This window comes from Balaenoptera acutorostrata, chromosome 3, assembly GCF_949987535.1.
Source record: "Balaenoptera acutorostrata chromosome 3, mBalAcu1.1, whole genome shotgun sequence".
Classification (NCBI taxonomy): Eukaryota; Metazoa; Chordata; class Mammalia; order Artiodactyla; family Balaenopteridae; genus Balaenoptera; species Balaenoptera acutorostrata.
In genome coordinates, this window is record NC_080066.1 from 4,637,479 (window position 1) to 4,661,782 (window position 24,304).

The 24,304-nt window shown below is 36.8% G+C and overlaps 1 protein-coding gene across 1 annotated transcript in view; it reads right to left on the minus strand.

Moving 5' to 3' along the window:
- Positions 1-1,117: 1,117 nt before the first annotated feature.
- The window catches only part of SLC39A12 (solute carrier family 39 member 12), a 70,768-nt gene continuing 47,581 nt past the window's right edge, over positions 1,118-24,304 (minus strand). Inside the window, exon 12 of the mRNA XM_007196405.2 lies at positions 1,118-1,708. Within this exon, the coding sequence (XP_007196467.2) occupies positions 1,580-1,708 (129 nt within the window). The 3' untranslated portion in view covers positions 1,118-1,579. The remainder of the gene's footprint in view (positions 1,709-24,304) is intronic.

Sequence of the window (24,304 nt, forward strand, 5' to 3'; positions counted from 1 at the left end):
AAAGTGCTACCTGCGGACTCTTCATCCGGTAACTCCCGCGACTGCACCGACGCTCACAAGCAAGGCGGAAAGAGCAGGGGCTTTCGACCTAGGAACTCGGGTCGAGCGTGAGGCTTGCCGGGCGTTCATCAGCTTAATGGGGCAAGAGCCGTGCGCCTGCGCTCTCCTGACGCCAGGTGTGTCTGATCTCCATCACGCCCGTGAAGCTCGGGCTGGGGGGGCGGGGCATCCAACCAGCAGCATCAACATCAGTATCACCTGGAGGCAGTTCCAAATCAAGCCCCGCCGCAGACTTACAGCCTCAGAAACTCTAGGGATGAAGCCCATCGGTCTACCCTGTGATAATCCTCCATCGGTCCTAATGTCTGCCCAAGTCAGAGCACTATTGCATTATGTCGTGATGCTCCCTTAAACGAAGCTCTGAAGACAACTGAAGGAGAAACCCCCCTCGTTTCGAAATCAAAGAAAGGCTGAAGAAGATTGTGTCTGGGTGCACGTGGCAAGGACTATCTACTGGTAAGTGAGTAAGTAGGAGAGACGTATTTGATGCAGTGCCATGAGTCATTTTTGGCAGTAAAATGGGCTTTTTTCCCTTGTCAAGATATCTCATTTAAAAATAAGAAAAATAGTAGGCATCTGTTTTCCAAGAAAAGTGACTAAAGCCAGAGTTATTTTCTATTTTAATGATTTTGCTAGGTTATCAGGAATGTTGCTTGTACATTTCATGAACTTACCTACTTAAATAATGTTTAGGGTTCTATATTTCCTCAGAAAGAGCATAAAAATATGCTTCACTTAGTAATATTATTCTCATAAACACACTCTGTTAAATCTGTGACACTTTACGCATTAAATCTACTGCCCGACTCAAGTTTTATGTTAAAATTTTTTGAATTTCATCTTTTGTTTCCAGTTTTCTCTGCCGAGAACAGATTTCCTTTGGTGCTTATAGAGAAGAGTGCTGACACAGTAGCCTTTAAAATTCCCAAGTTTGCTTATTTATGAGCATTTCTGAGCCAGTGGGTCACACTTTCAGGTGAACTATGCTATATATTTTTTTTTCTTTTTAGCGTTCATTCAGAATCTGACATCCAGTAACAGAAGGTAATACAAACCATCACATTAAAACAAGACTTTATTACATTTGTTTGTAGTTTAGTTTGCTTATGGTTTATAATCTCACATACACACAAAAAATATATTATTGACATCAAAGAAGTTACAGCAGATTTTAACCCAACACACATCTGTCCACTTCAAATACTACAAACAAACATCCTTTACTAGGGAAAAAATATTTTTTGAAAGTTTACTAGAATTAATTTAGAGCGTATGAGTTACTAAAAAGGTGTGAGTTCCATCACAGTGTTGGAAACTAACAACAAAAATTCAATTAAGTACAACCTGACATTTATACACTATAGAAACAAAATTGCATTATAAAATCAGTAAGTTAATGAACTAAAAGACACACACTTCACCTAAGATAAAAATATTTAATTTATAAATCACTATAGAATACAACAAAAGAAACAAAATGACGCCATAGAAATTGATTTTTGAAGGATTTTGAGACAACTTATATTTTAATATTTTGTTCATATATAGCCAAGAGTAAGAGGGAAAGCCAACCTAGGCTCAGTCCAAAGTTCTGCAGGAGAAACATGAACCACGGTCGCTGTGTTTGAACATGAGTCATTTCAGGAAGCTAAAAAAAGAATAAAAAACCAGAATAAGATCCAGATATATTCACTGCTGGGAAAAGTTTGGTGGGAAAACATGAGAGACTCTGTTATTCAGAACTTAATAACCTTTCAAATTCCCCAAACAGTTACAAAATGTTTAATACCTACTCTTACCAAAATTCTAAAACATTAGATAAATTAAGCCATTTGATCGTGTTTAGAAGGATCTTAGTGATACCAGAAATCTTAAAATGACAGAGCTATCCACTGAAAGCAAACCCAACTCTTCTTTTTATTTTTGGAAAATGCTTAAATGTGCAATAGATAATAAATGAAAGGTATTACTTTTGATCGTTCTGTTAGGTTTATGAAGTTGCTAAATTCACTGGCTATTACAAAGCATATACTTGTTTCTTTTCAAAATGATGACCAAGGTCTTCCTGACCTTTGCAACAATAAAGGCATCATCTCCTAAGGCTATGTGTTATTCTCAGAGAGAGAAATGGCAACCGCTTTATGTTTGTGAAATGCCGTAACGCCATTTAGAGGGAAACGTTCACTCCAGCATCTGTGTGAAGTGCCTCAATGTGTTTGTCTCACATTCTTTGGAATCCCTCACCCTGAGAAGGTCAGAGTGACTATATCTCTCTCGTGACAGTCATTTCTATTGGAGCACAGGCTCAGGTCAACATGGATTGGAGACTGAACTCCGCCTTGGCAGTGCTGACATTTGGGGCTGGATAATTCTTCGTTGTGGGAGTTCTCCTGTGTATTGAAGGATGTTTAGCTGCATCACTGATTTCCATCCACTAGATGTCAGTTGTAAGTCTGCCCCTAGTCATGACAACCAAGAATGTCTCTAGACATTGTCAAATGTCCCCTGGGGGCTAAAAATCACCTCTGATTGAGAACTACTGGATGCTTTTACCTAGCAAGAGAAAGGTCAAACGTATAAAATATGCAAGGGCTTTAGATTTATGGCAGTGGAAAACAGGCTGACATATTTTTTCATGCCTGTATGGGAGCATCCGGTATATACATACCTTTTCAGATTCTTTCCCCTTATAGGTTATTACAAAATATTGAGTAGAGTTCCCTGTGCTATGCAGTAGGCCCTGTTGGTTATCTATTTTATACACAGTAGTGTGTACATGTTAATCCCAAACTCCTCATTTATCCCTCCCGCCACCTCCCTTTCCTGGTTGGTAACCATAAGTTTGTTTTCTATATCTGTGAGGCTCTTTCTGTTTTGTAAATAAGTTCCTTTGTATCATTTTTTTAGATTCCACATATAAGTGATATCATATGGTATTTGTCTTTCTCTGTCTGGCTTACTTCATTTCGTATGATAATCTCTAGGTCCATCCATATTGCTGCAAATGGTATCCCTTGCTTTTCTTTTAAATCAAAATAATTGGCTGTGTGATAACTTGCCATCCATTCAGGGGTACCTTCTAGCAGCTCATCTTTCCCTCGAGGTCTTTCAGGATGCTCTGGCAGAAGGTCTTATGGAACATTTACTTTCATTTACATCCATTTTATCATGCCCTTTCTTATATCTTTCCCCCTCTCCTGTTTACTCCTCATAACCCTGTAAGAGGTAAAATTATTAACTCCTTTCAGGTATGAGGAAACGCTGGCTCAAGGAGAATGATGACTTATCCAAAGGCACACAGACGTGATGTCAGAACCAAGACAAGGAGCCAGGTCATCTCATTATTGTAGAGGATACACAAACACCTACAAAGACCAGCTTTCTATCTGAAATTCACCTCTGTCTACTATGGCCGATACATTTCTAACTAATTAGAAAAAAACAGAAAATGCAAACACTAAAAATGTCCAATTAGGCATAAACTAGCCATTGCATGTGATAAAAATATGTAGTAGAATATATAGATATCACACTGCCTTTGTCATAAAAGACATCACATTACTGATTCTGTTTTTAAGGCAGACAATATGCACTGGTAAAAAAGCTATAACAGGCTAACTTTGTACACCTATAGAAACAGACAAACAATGCAAATCAACATTTCAAAACACTTTAAGGAGATTCTCATCCTGATATGGAAGCTTTGATCCTAATTTGGGTGGCCTGTCTGAACTTCCCATGTCCACGTGGTTTGGTAAGAAAACCCAGCTAAGCTTGCTTTTGAGACAATACTTGGCCCTCTTTTGGATGACTATGGATGATATATGAACCATAATATCTCTTGGGTACACACCAAAATACCAGATAGTTCTGCAGAAAGTCTTTCCAAAAGATACAAACATAAAATGCCAAAGCTCAGACCACATCTGATCACAGTATTTCACTTGCTCCGAATCTACCCACATTTAAAAAAAAATTTTTTTAATTTATATTTTATTTATTTATTTTTGGCTGCGTTGGGTCTTCGTTGCTGCACATGGGCTTTCTCTAGTTGCGGCGAGTGGGGGCTACTTTTCATTGTGTGTGGGCTTCTCGTTGCGGTGGCTTCTCTTGTTGCAGAGCACAGGCTTTAGGCACGCGGGCTTCAGTAGTTGTGGCGCACGGGCTCAATAGTTGTGGCTCGCAGGCTCTAGAGCTCAGGCTCAGTAGTTGTGGCACACGGGCTTCATTGCTCCACAACATGTGGGATCTTCCCGGACCAGGGCTTGAACCCGTGTCCCCTGCATTGGCAGGTGGATTCTTAACCACTGCGCCACCAGGGAAGTCCTACTCACATTTTTAAAATAATTTCAGTCGGCAAATTTTGAAGGAAAATAAAGGTCCATGTGAATTAATTTTCAAGAGCATTTATTGTTCTTTTCCTCTTTTTAAAATGCCCAACAAGAGGTTAAATGCCACCATTTTCCCCTGGCTTTCAAGTGAGAAAAGTCCCCTTTTCCTCCAGGGCAATTAAATTCTGTTATTGAACAGTTTTACAGATGTTGATTTATACCCTAAGACCAGAGGGGGTGAAATGATGGATAGAGTGTGTTAACATTGAAGTGAAAGGTAGAAAAAAAAAGACGAGAAATGTTAGTAAAACAGCCTTGCCCAGAGATAGCACTAGGAGAAATGTTCTTTAGATTTCTTCCAGATATTCGGAAACCTTGAAGTAGAAAGTCCTTCCTTTTTAACCTCCATGCTTGGCAAGTTCCCCAAGTCAGATCAGTGAATGTCAAGACATGATAGTCAAGGTGTTGTAATCTTCTGGAAAATAATCTTTAACTAAGATGCAACTCTTTAACATACCACTAAGTTCTTTTTTTAAATTTTCAATCAGGCACAGGAAAGAAATTCCCTGAGATGCACAAAGTCCACATATTGACGGTGATTTTTCTACAGATAATGGTCCTTGCAAGTTCTGTAAACTAATTCAGATGTAGTTATGATGGTCAACTGCTGACTAGGATTTCTGAACATTTTATAAAGTGATAGTAAATAAATGTTTTACACTTGAGTCCATCCCGATAATTGTATCCTTAGTCAAACTGAAGCTTTAAAATGAATGTTCACAGAGAAGTTAGAACACATCAGGAAGGAAAGTGGATAAATACTAATATCATGTACCATGTAGTAATTATATACTAGGGAGGACTTGTCACAAAAAAAGGGCGGTCTGTAAAATATCCTCTGAAACTAAGATTCTGTCTCTCCTTCTTGTACATCTAAGGTTCACACTCCCAGGCCATATAAGGACTTCTCTGTCCATTTCCATTGGTATTCTGAAAATTGTTCCTTGTTGGTGTCATTAAAGATCAATTACTGGATATTGCAACATTTACCTTCATTATGGTTCATAAATGTACATACTGAAAAAGAAATCTCAGTGTCCAATATTTGTATTGATATAATACACTAAAAATTTCAAAGGCCTTTCATTATTAACAATGTACAATTCAAATATAGAAATTCAACATTCATTTGTTGAAGACACTTGGTGATATCTCTTATGAAGGTAAAATTGTAATGCAAATATTTTTCCCCTCTCAGGAATCCATAGCTTTTGGCGTCACCAACTTTCAAGAGAAATGATGTGTTTCTCCATTCATGAAGCACAATTAACAACTGGTTTATGCCATCTTCTTTTCAGAGGGACCTTAAAACCCATCGTGCACACTGAGTCAGGTATATATTTGCCTTTGGTAAGAAGAACCATGCTTATTCCTAAGAAATATGATGAGGAAAAAACCCTCAGAAGCCTTTTTGTAGGGTATCCTAATAATGTTTAAACTCTTTAGGGGCACATATGCAATGGGTTGGTCTAACTGTCACATTTGTAAATGGCCTAATTTTGTCCTTGCAGAAGATTCACATCTAAAAACAAAATGGAAACTTGTTAATGGAAGTCATCATTTGGTTGGCAAATCTGCAATGATCTGTTTGCATGTGCAACTGTATACTTAATAGTTGTGCCACCTACAAATTGGCACTTGCCATCTACCTCTAAGGATTAAATTATGAGCCGCTGCAGCTGCTGACCTTCAACACCTCCTGAAAGGAGTTCAGGGTGGAGATCAGAAATGAGGCACGCTCTGTGCTCTGGAAAAAACTGGCAGAACAGGTCTTCAGATAATTAGATATTTTCAGGAGATGATTTTATGAGCCCAATTCTTGCATCTCCTCATATCTAGAAAAACACTAAAATCCTTCATGCTGACATCTGCTCCTCGTGACTAGCTAATCATGAGATTAGCAGAAACCTTCTGCAAAAATATGTGCTTGATGGCATGTACTCCTTCACTAAAACCACATATATACTGACCTTCCCCCCACATCTTTGAAGCAGTTTCTCAGAGCTATCTGAAATGCTGTCTCCTGGGCTATAGTCCTCATTTTGCCCCAATAAAACTTAATTCACAACTCTCACGTTGTGCATTTTTTTCCCGTTGACAGTTGAACATCGAAGACTTCTGGATTCTGGTATGGCATGTAAGGAGGTTACAAGTCACCAATTCATCCTAACAAGTGAAAAACTGAACAATTCATCCTAACAAGTGAAAAACTGAACAAACTCAAAGATCAACAAGCCTTCTTAGATATGTCAGAGAAGTGAGGTCACAGGGCAAACTGCTGGTCTACATATTGAAAGACAAGAAGACACAGAGAATCACAATTTACTGGAGCAGAAACCACAAGCAGGAACTTTTGTAGGAACCAGTGCCAGGATAGGGAAACTGGAGCTGTAACTGATGGATCGTTAGAGGCTGAGTGTAGACAAGCCTAAGCATTAAAAGCTTCAGGGGTAACCAGTCTTAGGGAGGCCTCCCACCCACACACTTTTGTGAATTTTACTGCGAGGAGCTCTACCAGATTCTCACAGTGAATATTGGAGAAAAATGCCGTCAAGCTTCCAGCAAGAGGAGGATTAAAAGAGCCATTTTTAAAATATGCCAGAGCTTTTTGTTATTTTTAACAAAGCCTGCCCTCAGGAGAAACTACTTTACCAGAGCCTAACCTACCTGGAGAAGGGAAGTACCCAACTTTAGCCCCTTTCTAGCCATTCTGTCCCACCTAAGCAGGGAGGGGACAAGAAATCCATGGTCCATGGGCACAGGCTCACCAACAGATGGAGACCTAATCACAGGCCTATAGAACTCTCTCCCTCCCCCCATGCCTCACACTGCATTACTAAAGGCCTATTTACCACCATTCCTTTCCCCAGTACACTATGCCATCCTTTCAACAAAAATAATATGGAATACTACACAGCAAAAAACAGTTTTCTGAAGAGACTGAACAAGCATCAGACCTAGAGTCAGGTATGGTAAGAAGGTTGGCTTTATCAGTGTAGAAATTTTTAAAAACTATAACTAAAATGCTAAGGGCTTTCTGAAAAGAAGGCAACATATGCAATAGCAGATGGGTAAAATAATCAGAGAGATGAAAATTCCAAGAAAGAATGAAAAAGAAATGTTAGAGATCAAAAACACTCTAACGGAAATGAAGAATGCGTTGGATGGGCTCATTAGTAGACTGCATATGGCTGAGGAAAAACTCTCTGAACTTGAGAATATGACAATAGAAACTTCTGAAACTGAAAAGCAACGTGAAAAAAGACTGGGAAAAGAAACAGAACACAATATCCAAGAACCATGGGGCAGCTACAAAAGATGTAACTTATGTGTAATGGGAATACCAGAAAAAGAAAGAGAGAAAGGAACAGAAGTAATATTTGAAGAATAATGACTGAGAATTTCCTCCAAATTAATGTCAGACATCAAACCACAGATCCAGGAAGCTCAGAGAAAATGCCCCCAGGATGACATATAGGCATATCATCTTCAGAAAATTAAAGATAAAAAAAAATCCTGAAAGAAGTCAGAGGGAAAAAATATCTTATCTATAGAGGAGCAAGGATAAGAATTACATCTAAATCTTTCTCAGAAACTATGCAAGCAAAAAGAGACTGAAATGAAATGTTTAAAGTGTTGAGAGAGAAAAACCACCAATCTAGAATTCTGTACCCCCAAAATTATCCTTTGAAAGTAAAGGGGAAAATAAGGCTTTCACAGACAAACAAAAATTGAGGAAATTTGTTGCCAGTAGATCTGCCTTGCAAGAAATGTTAAAAGAAGTTCTTCAGAGAGAGGAAAATAATATAGATCAGAAACTGGAATCTACATAAGGAAAGGAAGAGTGTTCAAAAAATTGAGTAAGTAAAGGTAAAATAAAAGCTTTATTTTTTCTTATTCTTAATTGATCTAACAAATAAAAATTTGTTCAAAATAATAATAGCAACAATGTATTTGATTATGCATTCTTGTGTGTGTGTGTCTGTATGTGTGCGTGTGCATATGTGTGCTTACGTAATAGTGAAAGGAATGACAGCATTGACACAAGGGATGGGACAGATGGTTTAGAAATATTTTGTTATTATAAGGTACTTACATTACCCAATAAGCAGTACAGTGTTATCTCAAAGTGGATCTGGATTAGTTATAAACATATATTGAAAATTTTAGGGCAACTGCTTAAAAAACTAAAAAAAGAAGTGTAATTAATATGCTAAGAAATGAGTGAAAGTGGAATCAAATAAATTGCTCAAAACCACAAAAGGTAGAAAAATGTAGAAGACAGAAATAACAACAAAGGATAAGGGTAACAATTAGAAAATGGTAACAAATATGGTAGATATTAATCTAGCTATATCAATAATCACTGTAAATATCGATGGTTAAATATACCCACTAAAAGACAGAGATTATCAGACTGGATCAAAAACCAAGACTCAGCTATATGCTGTCTACAAGAAACCCACTGTAAATACAAAGATACATGTGGATTAAAAACAAAGGGATGGGGGAAGATATACCATGCTAACACTAATCAAAAGAAAGCAAGAGTAGCTATATAAATTTCAAACAGAGCAGACTTCAGAGCAAGGAAAGTTGTCAAGGAAAAAGATGGGCATTAGATAAGGAAAAAAGAGTCAATGCTCCAAGAAGACATAACAATCCTTAATGTGTATGCACCTAACAACAGCGTGTCAAAATACATGAGGCAAAATCTGATAAAATTGAAAGAAGAACTAGATGGATCCACTATTATAGTTGGAGACTTTAGCATGCCTCTTTCAGAACTGGACAGATCCAGGAGGCAAAATATCCATAAGATCGAAGTGGAACTAAAGAGCACCGTCAATCAGTTGGATAAAATTGACATCTACAGACTACTCCATCCAGTCACAGCAGAACACACATTCTTCTCAAGCTCACATGGAACAGTCACCAAGATAGACCACATTCTGGGCCAGCTTAATAAACTTAAAAGAATAGGAATCGTACAATGCCTGATCTCAGATCACAATGGAATTAAACTAGAAATTAATGACAGAAAAATAGCTGGAAAATCCCAAAATACTGAAGATTAAACAACACAGTTCCAAATAAATGAGTCAAGAAGAAATCTCAGGAGAAATTAATATTTTGAACTAGATGAAAATGAAAATCAACTTATCAAAATTAGTGGGATTCAGTGAACATAGTGAATAGAGGGAAATTTATGATTGAATGTATATGTTAGAAAAAAAGAAAGATCTAAAAATCAATAATCTAAGCTTCCAATTTAGGAAACTAGAAGAAGAATAGCAAATTAAATCCAAAGAAAGAAGAAGAAAAGAAATAATAAAAATTAGAGCAGAAATCAATGAAGTTGAAAACAGGAAATCAATAGAGAAAAATCGACAAAACCAAAAGTTGATTCCATGAAAAGAGCAATAAAACGGATTAGCCTCTTCCAGGCTAACTAAGAAATAAAGACAGAAGACACAAATTACCAATATCAGAAATGAAAGAGGGGACATCACTTAAAAATCCATGGACAATAAAAGGATAATAAAGGAATATTATGAATAACTCTATGCCTGCAAATTTGATAATGTAGATGAAATATACAAATTCCTTGAAAGACACAATCTGCTAAAACTAACACAAAAAGAAATAGACCATCTGAATAGGCCTATTTCTATTAAATAAATTGAATCAATAATTAACAACCTTCCAAAGCACCAGACCCAGATGTATTCACTGGTGAATTCTATCAAATATTTAATGAAGAAGTTGTGTCAATTCTCTACAATCTCTTCCCAAAGAAAGAACCTGAGGAAATACTTTCTAATTCATTCTAAGAGGCCAGCGTTGTCTTAACACCAAAACCAGACAGAGATATTACAAGAAAAGAAAAATATAGAGCAATATTTCTCATGAACAGAGTTGTAAAAATCCTCAACAAAATATTAGCAACTCAAATCCAACAATGTATAAGAAGAATTATATACCACAAAAAAGTGGGATTTACCCCAGTCATATACAAGCCTGGTTTAACATTCAAAAATCAATTAATGTAATCTACATTCCAATATCAACAGGCTAAAGAAAAATCACATGATCCTATCTATAGATGCATAAAAAGCATTGACAAAATTCAACACCCATTTATGATAAAAACTCCCAGTAAACTAGGAATAGAGGGAAACTTCCTCAAATTCACTATGAGCATCTAAAAAGCTTGCAGCTAACATCTCACTCAATGGTGAGAAACTCAAAGCTTTCCCATAAGATCAGACACAAAGCAAGGATGTCCCCTCCCACCACTGCTTTTCAACATCGTATTGGAAGTCCTAGCGAATGCAGTAAGAGAAGAAAAGGAAATAAAAGGTACACAGATTGGGAAAGTGAAAATAAGACTGTGTTTATTTGCACTTGACATGATCATCTATGTAGAAAATCCAAAAGAACCAACAGCAAAGCTCCTGGAACTAATACAAGGTTAATATACAAAAGTCAATTGCTTTTCTGTTTACCAGGAATGAACAAGTGGAGTTTGAATTAAAAACATATTACCATTTATATTAGTACTCAAAATGAAATACTCAGGTATAAATCTAACCAAATATGTGCAAGATCTATATGAGGAAAACTATAAAGCTCAAACAAAAGATGTCAAGAAAAAACTGAATAAATGGAGAGATATTGCATGTTTATGAATAGGAAGACTCAATATTGTCAAGATGTCAGATCTTCACAACTCGATCTACAGATTCAATGCAATCCAAATCAAAATAAAAATCCCAGCAAGTTATTTTGTGGATATTGACAAACTGATTCTAAAGTTTATATGGAGAGGCAGAAGACACAGTATAGCCTACACAATATTGAAGGAGAAGAATAAAGTTGGAGAAGAACTTCAAGACTTACTATAAAGCTACAGTAATTAAGACAGTGTGGTATTGGCAAAAGAACAGACAAACAGATCAATGGAACAGAGTAGAGAGCTCAGAAATAGACCCACATAAATATAGTCAACTGATCTTTGACAGAAGAGCAAAAGTAATAAAATGGAACAAAGTCTTTTAAACAAATGGTGTTGGAACTATTGGATATGCACATGCAAAAAATAAAAAGAATCTACACACAGAACTTTCATAAAAATTAAGTCAAGATGAATCACGGATTTAAATGAAAAACACAAAATTATAAAACTACTGGAAGATAATATAGGTGAAACCTAGATGACCTTGGGTTTGGTAATGCCTTTTTAGATACAACATCAAAAACATGATCCATGCATATATACACTACCAAATGTAAAATAGATAGCTAGTGGGAAGCAGCCGCATAGCACAGGGAGATCAGCTCGGTGCTTTGTGACCACCTAGAGGGGTGGGATAGGGAGGGTGGGAGGGAGGGAGATGCAAGAGGGAAGAGATATGGGAACATATGTATATGTATAACTGATTCACTTTGTTATAAAGCAGAAACTAACACACCATTGTAAAGCAATTATACTCCAATAAAGATGTTTAAAAAAAAAAAAAACATGATCCATGAATGAACTCATTGACAAGCTGAACTTCATTTAAATCAAAAACTTCTCTTGGTAACATCAAGAGAATGAAAAGATAAGCCAGAGACTGGGAGAAAATATTTGTAAAAGACCCATCTAATAAAAGACTGTTTAAAATATACAAAGAACTCTTAAAATTCAACAATAAGAAAACAAACAACCCAATATTTAAAATGGGCAAAAGAGCTGAAAAGACACCTCCCCAAAGGAGGTAGAAGGTATATAGATGGCAAATAATCATATGAAAAGATGTTAAACATCATACAACTTCAGGGAATTTCAGATTAAAATGGCAATGAGATACTACTGCACACCTATTAGAATGGCCCAGATCCAAAAAACTGACAACACCAAATACTGGCAAGGATCTGAAGCAACAGGAACTCTCATTCATTGCTGGTGGAAATGCAAAATGGTACAACCACTTTGGAAGACATTTGGCATATTTTTTGCAGAACTAAATGTTCTCTTATCATTAAGATCCAAAAGTCGCATTCCTCAGTATTTACCCAAATATTTTGGAAACTTATGTTAACAGAAGAACTTGCACATGGATGTTTACAGCAGCTTTATTCATAATTTCCAAAACTTGGAAGTAACCAAGGCATCCTTCAGTAGGTAGATGGATAGGTAAATGGTGGTACATCCAGACAATTGAATATTATTCAAAGCTAAAAAAAAAAAAAGCTATCAAAACATGGGGAAAATGTAAATGTATATTACTAAGTGAAAGAACAGGCAAAACTATGGAAACAGTAAAAAGATTAGTGGTTGCCAGGAGTTAACGGAAAGGGAGGCATGAATAGGGGATCACAGAGGACTTTTAGGGCAGGGAAACTATTCTGTCTGATATGACAGTGGTGGAATACATGTCATTTGTCAGAACCCAGAGAATGTACAACACCAAGCACGAATCCTCATGTAAATATTGACTTTGGATGCTAATGATGTATCAGTGTAGTTTCATCAATTGTCACAAACATGTTATTACTGTGTTGTGGGATGTTCATAGTGGTGGAAGGTGTGTGTGTGGGAGTCAGATGTCATGTGGGAATTTTCTGTAGTTTCTTACTCAATACTGCCATGAACCTAAAACTGCTCTAAACAATAAAGTTTATTAATTAAAAAAAATCCATTTCCTAGTTACACTAACCACATTTCAAGCACTCAGCATAGTCACATGTGGGTGTGGCCACCATCATAGACCATGCAGACAAAAAAAATTTTTTTTTATTAGCTAAGCCCAGTGTAAATTGAAGAAACACTCAGCATGGCCTATAGGCTTACTGGGAGAAACATTATAACGGTTATGAATCATCTGGTATTGATTATGAATCTAATGATATTTCTTCTGTTCCACCTACACATTCCTATTTTCTAAGAGTAAAAATAGAAAAAAAAGAGAAGGAAAAACTAAAGAATATTTTGAGTTACTGGATTGTTTGGTGGCTACGGCCAAACTAGAGAGTGCCATTTCAAAGTCTTTTATTTGTACTCAGGACAGGAAGATTTTTTTCCAAGTATTTTCCATAGTCTCATAACACTAATACACTTAGATTTTTTTTAATCATCACTGCTATGAAGAGCCACTGGAATAGCTCTATGTTGTCTAGCACATGAGAAAAAATTAACTTTTTGAATATTCACCCATTCACATATTTATACCAATGTTAATTTTTCAGTTTTTCTCTTGACTTTTGAAGGGTCATTTGATGATTGTTCATTGGTAACATGTTGTCTAAAAAATGATTACAAAGAGACATGTAGGAGTTCTGTTAAATAGATAGGTAGATAGATTACCATTTTTAATGACACCCCAAAAGTTTATCCAGTGTTTGCAAAACCTAATAACTCCGTCTGTATAATCTTTTGTCTATGCACTGTCTCCAAGAAAATTTTCTGAAGATGTCATCCATGAGATCACAACTTGCTGAAAAACTGGTAAAGCAGAAAGACTATTTGGCCTTTATGAATCCAAGAAATAGATGTACTGCTTTTGTCTGTCTGTCTTCTCCCATGTGTTGGCTGAACAACTTACTTGTGTTAGTAAGTATTCCACCATAGGCACAATCACATTACCTTTTTGCTTTTCTTTCAGATTGTTGACAACATACATAGGCTGGCTCTTCATAGCAGTGATCATCTCATACATTCAATAAACTTTAGATGAATTGTAACAACCTATGTTACTCCTGATGAGCAAACAAGATTGTATTTGGCATTCACTGTCATAAACTTTATAAAAACACCAGGGAAGTTGCTCTAGTGAATGAAAAAAATCACACGAGGATCAAATTTGTCATTCAGTCCTCAGCAAGAATTTAGGAATATATCATCATTTCTAACTTGGAAAAGCAATAGAGATTTCTTTTATTTACTTATTGTCATCATCATAGGTTTATCTATTCATACAACTTAAAATTGAGGAAGAAGAGAAAACAGTGGATAGAATTGCAGCAGATTTCTGTTTCAGTGAGCTTAAAAACAAAAGAAGAGAAATGGGCTTATGTGATTAATGATGGAATCCTTTTGACTTGTAAATGTCTTTAACTTACACAATTTTATTCACCATAGAATTACATTAAAAAATTACTGCTTGTGAAACATGTCTTTCCATAAGCAAAAATTTGTTACCCAGTACTAATATATATTTTTTTACTCTCAAGATTTTAAAATACAATTGAAAAATTCAGCAAAGTTGTAACATACAAAACCAACACACAAAAATCCATTGTGCTTCTATATCCAAACAATGAACAATCTGAAGAGGAGGGATATTAAGGAAACAACTCCATTTGCAACAGTATTGAAAAGAATAAAATACTTAGAAATAAACTTAACCAAGAAGGCACAAATAAAGGGAATGACATCCTATGTTCATGGATTGGAAGACTTAATATTGTTAAGGTATCACTACTAGGTAAAGTAATCTACAGATTTAATGCAATTCCTATGAAAATACTAATGAATTTTTTTTTTTTTTTTTTGCAGAAACAGAAAAATCCATCCTAAAATTCATATAAATCTCTAGGGACACCAAATAGTAAAAACAATCTTGAAAAAGAACAAATTTAGAGGTCTTGCACTGCCTAATTTCAAAATTTACTACAAACCTACAATAATCAAAAGAGTGTTGTCTTGGCATGAAGACAGACATATAGGTGAATAAAATACAATAGAGAGCCCAGAAATATATTCTTGCATACACAGCCAATTGATTTTCAACAAGAGTGCCAAGACAACTTGATGGGGCAAGAACAGTCTTTTCAACGAATGGGGAAAACTGGATATCCACACACAAAAGAATGAAGCCAGACTCCTACCTTACACCATCTACAAAAATTAACCCAAAATGAATCAAAGACCTAAATGTAAGAACTAAAACTATAAAACTCTTAGAAGAAAACATAGGGGGACATCTTTGTAACATTGGATTTGGCAGTGATTTATTGGATATGTCACTAAAAGCTTAGGCAACACAAGAAAAACATAAGTAAGTTTGACTTCATCAAAATTTAAAACTTTTATGCAACAAAGTACATTACAGATTGAAAAGGCAATCCATGGAGTGGAGAAAATATTTGCAAATCATACATCTGATAAAGGGTTAATATCCAGAACATATAAAGAACTCCTATAACTCACAACCAAAAAACAAACAACCCAATTACAAAATGAGCAAGTGACTTGAATAGACATTTTTCCAAAGAGAAGATATACAAATGGCCAATAAGCACATGAAAAGATGCTTAACATCACTAATCATTAGGGAAATGCAAATGAAAACCACAATGAGATACCACTTCACACCCATTAGGATCACTACTATCAAAATAACAGAAAATAACAAGTGTTGGTGAGGATGTGGAGAAACTGGAACGCTGACTACCATTGGTAGAAATGTAAAATGGTGCAGATACTATGGAAAACAGTATGGCAGTTTCTAAAATAATTAAAAATAGAATTATCATATGATTTAGCAACTCCATTTCTGGATATATACACAAAGGAATTGAAGCAAGGGCTCAAACAGATATTTATACACCCGTGTTCATAGCAGCATTATTCACAATAGTCAAAAGGTGAAAGCAAGCCAAGTATCCATTGATAGATAAATGGATAAACAAAATGTGATATACATACAATGGAATATTATTCAACATTAAAAAAGAAGGAAGCTCTGACACATGCTATGACACAGATGAGCCTTGAAGATATTATGTGAGGTGAACTCAGTCAATCACAAAAGGACAAATACTGCATGATTCCACTAATGTGAGGTACCTACAGTGAGTGGTCAAATTCATAGAGAAGAAAGCAGAATGGTGGTTACCAGGGGCTGGGTGTAGGGGGGTATTATTGTTTAATGAGTATGGAGTTTCAGTATGAAAGGATTTTTTTTAAGTTCTGGAGATGGATGGTGGTGAAGGTTGCACAGCAATGTGAATGTACTTAATGCCATTGAACTGTACACCTAAAATGGTTAGAATGGCAAATTTTATGTTATGAATATTTTACCACAATGAACACACACACGTTCACTCACTCCAAGGTTTCAAAAACTTTGCTTTGATTAATTCTTTAGCTCTTTAGCTTACTGTAATATTACAATAAGTAGCATCTAGATTACATCTAAGAAAATATATGGTAGGAAGAGGTGTCATTTACTAAGGATTTATTACATTCACTTTGTACTGAGAAACATGAAGTTCTGGGTTATGTTTAGATCTCCAAGTCCCAGAGCATAAAATGTCATGTTATGAATGTTTTTGTCCTCTCTCAAAATTCATATGTTGAAACCCTACCGCCAAATGTGATGGTATTAGGAGGTGGGGCCTTTGGGACATAATTAGGATTCGATGAGGTCATGAGAACAGAGCCCACATGAATAGAATTAGTGTCCTCAACACAAATTACTATGTTGACCCAACAATATCCTGAAATTGGGAGATTTGTTCCCACTGACACAAGTCCTGTTTCAAACTTAGGTCTTTTAAAATTAGTAGCTATGTTTGTAAAACAACTTAATACAGTAGTTTTAACTTTCCTTACCAAGCAAGAAAGCAAGGGCCATAGCTCTCAGTGTGTCTGAGATCACCAAACTGGAGGCTTATAAGGTTCTTTTTAAAAATTCAGCATTAGATATTTTATTTGTTAAATATTCAAATACAAGATATTATAGGTTTCTACCTTCTCAGTGGTATCCCAAGGGAATTCATGAAGCCATTTGCAACAGAAGATAAATGAAAATTTCTCTTTTGAAAACCGAGTTGTAAGACAAAGACCACATCATTGTCACATATAATTCAGAGAGACAAAGATGTTACCTGTTTCTAACTTGTATTTAACAATTCACTTCTCCATTTTTTTCCTTAGGGGAAGCAATTAAGTTAGACAAACTCTTAATTGTAAAGCTCAGCAAAGAGAGTCATCAGCCAGCTGTAATATTTTCCTAAGAAATGGATTGCTTTGGAAGATGTGTGTGTGTATATATGTGTGTACGCATGCACATATGGTTTGAGAAACTAGTTAGAAGAAAAGAAACATGAAGAGCAAAAAATACAAACATTTCTGGTGGCCAATTTTTAAAAATTACAGAGCTCAGCATTCATCAGAGTTGGGCCTATTGATCATTTTCTCAGTAGAAAATATCTAAGTGTAGGGTTTGACTGATTTTTAGAGAAATCTCTTTTTTTACAGAAAGAGAATGGAAATCTTTCAAAATTGTTGGTAAGAATGATTTTCATACTTCTTGCTTTTGTGAAGAAATAATTGTGAATGTTAAATTATATTCATTGTGCTGCCTGAAATGGTTTTTAAATGCTTCTCATTTTTTCACAGCAAAAGAGTGTTTAACGATGTCAGTTACACACATTGATTTCAAGTACAGTATTTGTTGAAAGCAAATATTCATATCAAGATTATTTTATGTCTTTTCTAACAAAATATCCCTTTTCTGTAGATGAATATTGTTTAAAGGTCATTACACCTAGATATTGCCAAACTTCAAAGAAAGGATAGCTTACTAGTTTTTTTGGATAAAGGATTCATTTACCAGAGCCAATTTGGGATTATAGATTATTGATTGAATTGCACTGGATTTATTTAAAGTTCTCTGAGAAAGAAAGACTCAATTAAATGCAATAAATTGGAAGATAAAGAAAGCATGATGGAAACAGGGAATAGGACCAATATCCTAAATGTGTAGGAATAGCTTAATATTACAGTCACCTGCTTTTAAAGAGATGAGAAACCTAGCTAGGAGGGTGGCCCTTTTGTCAGTCAATTTATGTTCTTTTTACCCAATTCACAATCTTAAAGCTGTTATAGTTACTGAACTAAAATAATTGTAGAGAGGCCAATGAATGCCCTTCATCTGGACTGTTGATAATCCTATTTACTGAGTGGGTTTCATAGATGGATCTTATTTTTCTGTGTTTGGGTATATTTTCAAAGCAGAGGATCTAAGTTCAAAAATTCAAAATATTCTTTACCTTGCCTTTCATACAAAGAAAATTATCTGGTAATTGGAAAATGCTCCAGGCAAAAGGGTGGCTGTGATATTACTTGGAGGATATTATTTCCAGAAGAAGGTAGATAAGCAAATTGTTCTAAGTGATTCCTCTTTAATCTTACTGTTTCCTCTCCCATTATTATGTCAGTGAAAAGAAGTTTTAAAAGAGCATCAAAACAAAAAACCAAACACAAACAAACAAAAAACCCAAGTGCAGAGCAGAAGAGGAAGCAACCCAGAGATTTATGTAGTGAGAAAGACTGGTGGAGGGAGAGGGCTGGAAATAAGGTATATTCTCAATTAATTCACTGTGATGTACACGGAGGGGGCATGGGAGTTTCTTTTGCTTTGGCATTAATTGGTAGGCACTTCCTTCTTCTGTACCCAATTCTCTGAGTTACAGCTCCTCCACTATCAGCTTGGATGCTATTAACATACTAGATCCTAGGCAGCTGTGCACTTATCCCCATTCTAGAGACATCTCCAGTCATATCCATCATGATAGCCCCTTGAGATTTCTATGGGCTTGTTGCTATGGAAACAGTTTTGCAGGATTTAAAACCTCAGGAAAAGTGCCTAAAGGTTTGAATCTTGTTTCAGATCCAAAATAAACCTTTCCTTGGCATAACCTACATAATGCTCTTCAAAATGAATTAACTTATTCTTTAAATAATAAATCATATCGTTAAAAATAAAGTCTCTCTTATCCAAACTGCTGAAAAAAACAGTACTTCCAGGACTGGTCTTTTCCTTCTATTTGAGAGATTTTTGTAAACTTTAGAGATGGTGGCTATGAGAAATCTTCCTGATTTTTTTAGTTCTGGGAATTTTCTTAGAAGGAATTTTCAGTTCACAGACAGAATGAGAAGCTCCTACATAGCTGCCTCTGTTCCCGAGCACATCTAAACCAAGGTTAGTAGCACAGAGACATATTAGTTTTCTATGGCTGCTGTTAACAAATCACTACTAACCTGGTGGTTTAAAACAACACAAGTTTATCTTACAGTTCTGTAGGTCAGAAATTTGACTTGGGTCTCACCAGGCTAAAATCAATGTGTTTGGAACCGAGCAGAACCCTGTGGGCCCCCTCCCCCCAAGTAAAATGGCCCCTCCATGTCCTCTGCCTCTTGTTTGTAGAAAAGCTGACATCTCCCAGGCCTTCCTGGGTCACAGAAGAGCAGGTTCAAGCAGTTAATGATTAGGATAATAGGGTCACAGACAGTGTCTGATGCCCATTCCTGAGTTGTTTTACAGATACTGTAATTGCCACAAGAGGGAAGAGCTAACTGTATGATGCCCAGACTGCAGTCATGACATAAGCTGCTCCATCTTGAGCAGAACTGAATCTATGGCTCGCACAATTCCAAGCACTGGCCTTAAGAGAATGGGATTAACACTATTGCTCATAATAATCTGTATCTTTGTAGGCATCAAAATAATTGTAGCTTTTTCTGCTCCTATATGTAAACGGGCCACTGAAGCTGTCAGCCAAGAGATACTTCAAACCCATGTCAATAACTTCAAACCCATGTCAATATCTTCCACACTAAGACCTCGAGGCCCTTTCACAGCATGAAGCAGCTACAGAAGACGGACCTTCATCCCTAATCCCATAGAAATGGAATGATATCTGAGGGGGGGGGGATTTGTAAACAGCTCTTTGCAGGAAACCCCCTTTTTTGTCAACTCAGCAAAGCTACACTGTAACTAACTTTTCAATCAGGCACCCCCATGCTCTACTCATCTCCAGCCCTAGCACACCTATCAGATCTTGTGCTCACGCAATACCTTGCCTGACTTGTTGGTCCTTTCTGTAGATCAAAGAAGTAGAAATGAAGAATAAGTAATTAACAGGTGACCAGATCTCTTCCCTTGCTTCCCCTTCAGTAATCTCGTGAACAAACAGTGCGGACAAACTGTGTGAACAAGACAGCATCTAAAGAAAGATCACAAGAAGTCAACAAGCCTGCATGCAGCGGGGAATGGTGACGACTCTGACCCCCATCTCAATGATTAACTGAGATTACCTCCGTTTTTCCCTTTAAAAACTTTCATGGCCAAGCAGATGGTTTTTGGGGCACACTGAGTCAATCATCTCCCCAGATCACCAGCATTCTGATTAAAAGCAATTTTCCTTTCTACTAACAACTGCCTCTCGGGTATTGATTTTCCAGCGGCGAGCAGCCAGACCTGAATTTGGTAACATATTTTTCCATTTTGGATTCTTTAGGGGATAATCTGTTTCTTTGCCTTTTCCAGCTTCTAGAGGCTGCCTGAGTTCCTGGCTCCTGGTCCCCTTCCTCCAATTTCAAATTCAGCAACGTCAAATCTCTCTGACCTTTCTGTCATCACATATCTTTGTCTGACCACAGCTGGGGAAGGTTTTCCACTTTTAAGAACTGGTGATTAGATTGAGACCACCCAGATAATCCAGGGTAATCTTCCCATCTCTGGGTTCTAAACCTTAATCACACCTGCATAGTTTCTTTTCATATGTGAGATAACATATTCACAACCTTCCAAGACTAGGACATGTATATCTTTCAGGGGCTATTATATCTATAAAGAACAAATCTCATGAAATCTTTGTAGCAAATATGGGAGTATGAAAAAGACCACAAACCAATAGATTTGTTATAAATAAGATTTAGGGAAATAAGATAAACAAGATACATGGATATTAACATATTAATCACACTGCTGATTGTATCAGACATTTCTCCTGTTACGTCACTTCAAATATTCTTTCAAAGCCCTACCACCTACTTTCCATATTCTGTGCAAATAGTAAGCAGGAAAGCAGGTGTGACTATATTAACATCAGGCAAAGGAGACTTAGGACAAGGACTTTTACCAGAGATAAAGAGGAATCGTTCATGGTGATAAAAGTATCAATTCAATTAATAAGACGTAGCAGCCCTATATATGCATGCATCTAATATCAGAGTGTCAAATGCATGAAGCAAAATTGATAGAACTAAGAAAGAAATAGGGAAACCCACAAAGTTAGGTCTGTATTCTAACTCCCTCAATCATTCCCTCAATAATTAACAGAACTAGTGGAGAAAAAAATCATTATGGAATTTGAAAATATGAATAACACTATCAACCAGCCTGACTTAATTGACATTCACAGAACCCCTCACCCAACAGCAGTTGCACTCATGTAATTTTGAAGTGCACATGGGGTCATTCACCAGGATAGACCATATTCTGGGCCATAAAAAAAGTCTCAGAATATTTCAAAGGGCTAAAATAATACGAAGTATATTCTCTGACTATGCAAGAGTTAAAATAAATAACGAAAAGATACTTTTTAAAGCTATAAATATTGAGAAATTAGGCAACATACTTCCATATAGTACATGGGTCAAATAAGAAAAAATCATGAGATGTTGTGAATGTTTAAAAACATTTCAAAATGACCAGTACTGGAAACAGAACATATTAAAATACATGAGATTCAGCAAAGCAGTGCTTAGAGGGAAATTTACAGCTTTAAATGCTTATACTAGGAAAGGAGAAAATATTTAAAATCAAAGATACATCGTTCCATCTCATGAAGCCAGAAAATGATCAGAAAATTAAATGCAAAGTGAGTAGAAGGAAGAAATAATAGAAATAAGAGCAGAAACAATAAGCAAAATCATGAAGCAATGGTATATAATCATTGCCAGTTTTTCTGCTTTTAGAATTTGTGCTTCCTGTTCCTGCAAACTTTAGCACCATCAGATCACACAGATCCTTGTTCTTGAGGAGAATACACCAGGGAATGTTTCCACTGAACTTGAAGTTATGTCTACCACCCGGTCACTTGAGCATCTCATGCTAATGGATCAACCAATAGAGAAAAAAGTTATTATGCTGATGGGAACAACTGTCAGTGGTTACCATGAGGAGTAGGGTGATTGCTACACAATGGAGTAAGCAAGGACTGTATCTGGAAACCTGAGAATTCCTTGGAGCCTTTCTTGGTGCTTCCGTGCCTGGTGACAATGGTGAACAGGCAACCACAGGAACTATAGCCTGGCAAGGACAAAGCGGATCCCTCAGGGAAGATCTGGGTGTCCCTACCAGGAATGAAATCGAGGTCAGCCAAAGTGCTGCCTGAAGGTGGGGAGAATCAAGATTGTCTGCTGGAAGGACATAGATCATGAATATCAAATAAGACCAGTAGGGTTTAGAGATTGTTTCCACTAACTACGTTGTATTAAGTCTTTGTGGAGTTTTTTGCTGTCTACCGCTCTGCAGGGGCTTTGGTATAGATGGAATTCCAAAGTGAAGGAGACCAGGAGCATATTTGAGTGGTGGAAGGGGCCAACTGTTAATGGCCAGCACGTGTGTGCTATTTCATATTCTTTCAGCCCATCTCTCACCCCAGCTACTGCTGCAGAGACCATTTCCAAGAGGGCGTTAACTAGTCCTGCACAAAGCCTTGTTTCAGGTCTCTACTACATTCCTCTTTCTCTTGCCCTGGGCTCCTCAGTGTGATGGCATGGGACTGCCAGGGAACTCCCGTGGCACTCAGGCATGTATCACCTGAAATGTGGGAGGTGATGCTTATGGGACCAACGAACAATGGGGACAGAAGCCCCCTCAGTAGGTCCCGTGTGGTGGACGCCCCATGGTGGTATTGAACTTAATAAAAACCCATTGTTTTATTGACTTTTTTTTCCTTCTCTGTTTCACTCCACCTGCCCTTCAGTCCTGTTCCCTGGGATCACCTCCCAAGCTGACTGACTTCACACACGCCTTTGTCTTAGACTCTGTTTTGGGGAAACCCAGTCTAGCACATGGATCTTTATCATAGAGAATGAATTTCCTCTGGCCACCCAGAGCTGCATTCATTCTTAACTTACTTAGAAACTATTCAGTGGAACTGGGAGGTGGTGTGTTTGGATAAGGCAATGCCACTTTGGAGAATTTCAGGCTGGCAGACTTCCCTAGTGAAGACTTTCTGCTTTGCTGGCATCATTATTAATGGCCCCATTTTTGCCCCCAGTTCTTTTCCTTTTAGGAGTTTGAAATAACACACCCAATTTCTTTGAAACAAATAAGCAAAGCAAAAATCTAGCTAATCTTTTCACATTAACCCTGCTCAGAAGATCCCTGGTAGATTTCCAGAATTTGGTAAATAGCCAGTGAATGAAAGTATTCCCCCTTACCCTTTAGTTGCTGTCATTTATTTTCTTTGCTGTTGTACAGAGTCTTGAAACCTTGTTTTCTTCCCTTGAAATGACAAGAAAAGTATTTTCTTTGGCATGGCCCCAGAGTACAACAGTTAAACTTGCCACTATGTGAAAGAGCTGTATTTGTTTAGAAGTTACTCAAAAGGCCGTGAGAGCAGGTGACCTGGATTATAGCAAGTCGCCCCAGGAAACTCAGAGTATTTTCTTTCCTGTCTTTTTGCCAGGACGCTGATTTTTCTTTGGCCAATAGTAATTTGCAGTAAGGTCAGGATTTCTTCTAGTTAGAATTTCATAGGATGTCAGCCACATTGTTTTCTTACAAGCAATTCTTTATCCTTACAAGACCGGGAGAAGAAACATTGAGGGGAAAATGATGTCTTTAGCTTAGGGCTCAAATGGTTCTTGATCATCTTTTCAGGTCAATTTTAGGAGACAAAGAGAAAGGACTAACTACATACATACACATCCATCATACTTGAAGAGAGACTACACTGTGTTAAAACACAAAAGCAACTTCAAAAGAATATAGCAACTTCTCCCAACGAACTCCTAAAGAAAAAAGGAATTAGAGATGCAAAGCTGTTGTGACCACCTAGAG